Source organism: Contarinia nasturtii, unplaced genomic scaffold, assembly GCF_009176525.2.
Source record: "Contarinia nasturtii isolate CC-2019 unplaced genomic scaffold, AAFC_CNas_1.1 Cnas_scaffold_4314, whole genome shotgun sequence".
In the NCBI taxonomy this organism is placed as follows: domain Eukaryota; kingdom Metazoa; phylum Arthropoda; class Insecta; order Diptera; family Cecidomyiidae; genus Contarinia; species Contarinia nasturtii.
Window position 1 is genome coordinate 1 of NW_022201609.1, and position 2,949 is coordinate 2,949.

The window sequence follows — 2,949 nt, forward strand, 5'->3', positions numbered from 1 at the left end:
AATTCCCACCCCCTAAGAGTGAGCCTATTATATGCCCCACCCTGTATTTAAAAACATAAACATATAGCGCGACAATCTAAGTGCAACGAAAACTATTTTTAACCAAGTATTCCAATGTTTTCGAAATAAGAATGATTTTCAAACATCGACATTTTTTATAGGATTCAAAAACTGATCAAACCGGGAACGAGTATACAAATAGTGCAAATTTGTAATCGCGTTATGAATATTCCAAGAGCAATTGCTCGGTTTGAAAGCCAAATTTCTCAATACTTTTCTATGGCAACAAATGTTTTTTTTATCTTTTTCATTACAGGTGTGTCAAAAATTTTCGGGCCTGATATAGAAACACACCTTGTATTTTCAAATGACTATATTTATTATTCAAAGTAGTCTCCATGAACACGAATGACACTTTCATAACGATGCTTTAATGCTTTAATTCCTCCTTCAAACCACTTGGCATCTCTGTCCTCCCATACGTTGAAAAAATCGTTCGATATCTCTTCTTCGGACTCATATTGCTTCCCCTTCAGATATTTTTCGGTGTTTGGGAACAGGAAATAGTCACTGGGGGCCATATCTGGAGAATACGGTGGATGGTGGAGTTGTTCGAACCCACATTCCCTGATGGCAGCTGCCTTGTGCGAGCAATGATTTGTGAGACGGTGCATTGTCCTGCAAAAGAAGAACTTTTCGAGTCAGCAAACCAGGACGTTTTTCTATGATTGCTTAACGCAATCTTTGCATCTGTTGTGCATATAAATAGCCCGTGACTGTGGTTGTTCTTTGGGAGGAATTCAACTATTATTATGCCTTTGGCATCCCAGAATACAGTACACTGTTAGTAGTTACACTACTCGCTCAAATGTGTCCTCTTCATTCCATTCCAACAACTCGAGAAACTCACGTGCAGCAGTAATTCGTTCTTCTTTTTGAGCTCTGTTCAAAGTTCTTGGAATCCATCGTGAGCAAACCTTTCTCATGTGCAATTTTTCATGAAGTATATTGAATACACTGCCAGTTGAGATGTCAAACATTGCTGCTAACACTTTCTTGCTCATTCGAGAATTTTCGTGCACGAGATGATCAAGTTTCTCCACCACATCTGGAGCAGTTGCTTCAACTGGCCGACCTGTATGTGGATCATCTTCCAATGATTCTCTGCCCCACTTGAATTGCTTTGCCCATTCTTTGACCCTCGTATACGATGGAGCAAGTTCACCATAAACAGCACGTAAGCGGTCATTGATATCTTTTGGTGCTATACTTTCTTTTGTGAAAAACTTAATCACCGCTCGATATTCGATTTTATCCATTTTTCTGAAAATATCGAAGTTGCTTGATATATAATGTTGTAGAAAACAAACGATGACAGATATCAACTCAATTTTTTTACACAATACTGTTGACAGTTCGTACTTCAATTACAGCACATGAACAATTTGTAACTAGTGCCGTCTATATGTCAGGCCCGAAAATTTTTGACACACCTGTATGTTTATTAGATTTCAAGTATAACTTTTAAATGCCAGAGAGCAGTGCGTATGCTGTTTTCAATTCAATTTACATTGTTTCTTATGGACTTTACGCGCCTTTTGGCAAGAACAGTACAACATTCTTTTCTCAAAATCATCTTGTAAACAAAAATCATTAGCATTTATCAAATGCCATTTAGTTTATTTTACAAACGTATGCATTCAGAATACATAACCGCTTCGAACTTATACTAAATACAAGTAAATACAAGTAAATACTCCAAAAGAGAAACAAATGATATAGCGATTGACAAAGAGCACCATTATATTGGAAGTATAAATATATAATGTCGCATTCGTATCTAACTTCACATCAATTATATGTACCATTGTTTTGACATTGACAGCTATTGTATCTTAAAGAGCGTCAAAAAATCTATTAAAAACCATCTGTCACAATGAACACAAGTTTACACACAAAATTTTTTTATTACGGTGAAAATGTCGACATTCGTGGTATCAAAAGATCATTTGCGGGAAGTGTTAATTTACTTTTTCCATTTGAAGAAAAACGCATCTGAAGCACATCGTTTACTCACTGAAGCTTATCCTGACTATGCTATAGACTTAAGAATGTGTCAGCGTTGGTTTGCACGCTTCAGAAATGGTGATTTTAATGTCGAAGACAAGGAGCGTGCCGGAAGAGAAAAAAAGTTCGAAGATGAAGAATTGTAGGCATTACTCGATGAAGATCCGTGTCAAACTCAAGAAGAACTTGCAAAATCATTGGGAGTCACTCAAGCAGCCATTTCACAACGTTTGAAAGCAGCAGGATTCATTCAAAAGCATGGAAATTGGGTACCACATGAACTGAAGCCAAGAGACGTGGAAAGACGATATTTCACCTGCGAACAGCTGCTTCAAAGACAGAAAAGAAAGGGATTTTTGCATCGTATTGTCACTGGTGATGAAAAGTGGATTCACTACGATAACTCAAAGCAAAAAAAAGCATATGTGAAGCGCGGCCAACCAGCACCATCGACATCAAAGCAAGATATCCACGGATTTAAGGTAATGCTGTGTATTTGGTGGGATCAACGAGGTGTGGTGTACTATGAGCTGCTGAAACCGAATGAAACCATTGATGGGCCACGCTACCGATTACAATTGAAGCGTTTGAGCCGAGTATTGCGCGAAAAACGGCCAGAATATGAGCAAAGACACGACAAAGTTATTCTTCAACATGACAATGCTCGGCCACATGTTGCAAATGTCGTGAAGACATACTTGGAAACACTTCGATGGGATGTGCTACCCATCCCCCCGACATGAAAAAAGTGACATGGTGGCGCCATGTACCTGTAATATGGTGGTGAAAGAACAAACTTTGCATGTGCGACCACACAACGTATTTGCGACCACACTGTGATAGACGATTTGTTTTTTCTTCTACTTTTTTTTAAACGAAATA

At 38.2% G+C, this 2,949-nt stretch overlaps 1 protein-coding gene across 1 annotated transcript; it reads right to left on the minus strand.

Moving 5' to 3' along the window:
• Positions 1-380: 380 nt before the first annotated feature.
• Positions 381-1,319, minus strand: LOC116350962 (protein GVQW3-like). The gene is made up of 2 exons (XM_031782980.1): positions 911-1,319; positions 381-583 (listed from the first exon to the last, which is right to left on the minus strand). Exons 1-2 carry the CDS (start codon positions 1,317-1,319, stop codon positions 381-383), a joined length of 612 nt encoding a protein of 203 aa, XP_031638840.1.
• Between the last annotated feature and the right edge of the window lie 1,630 nt (positions 1,320-2,949).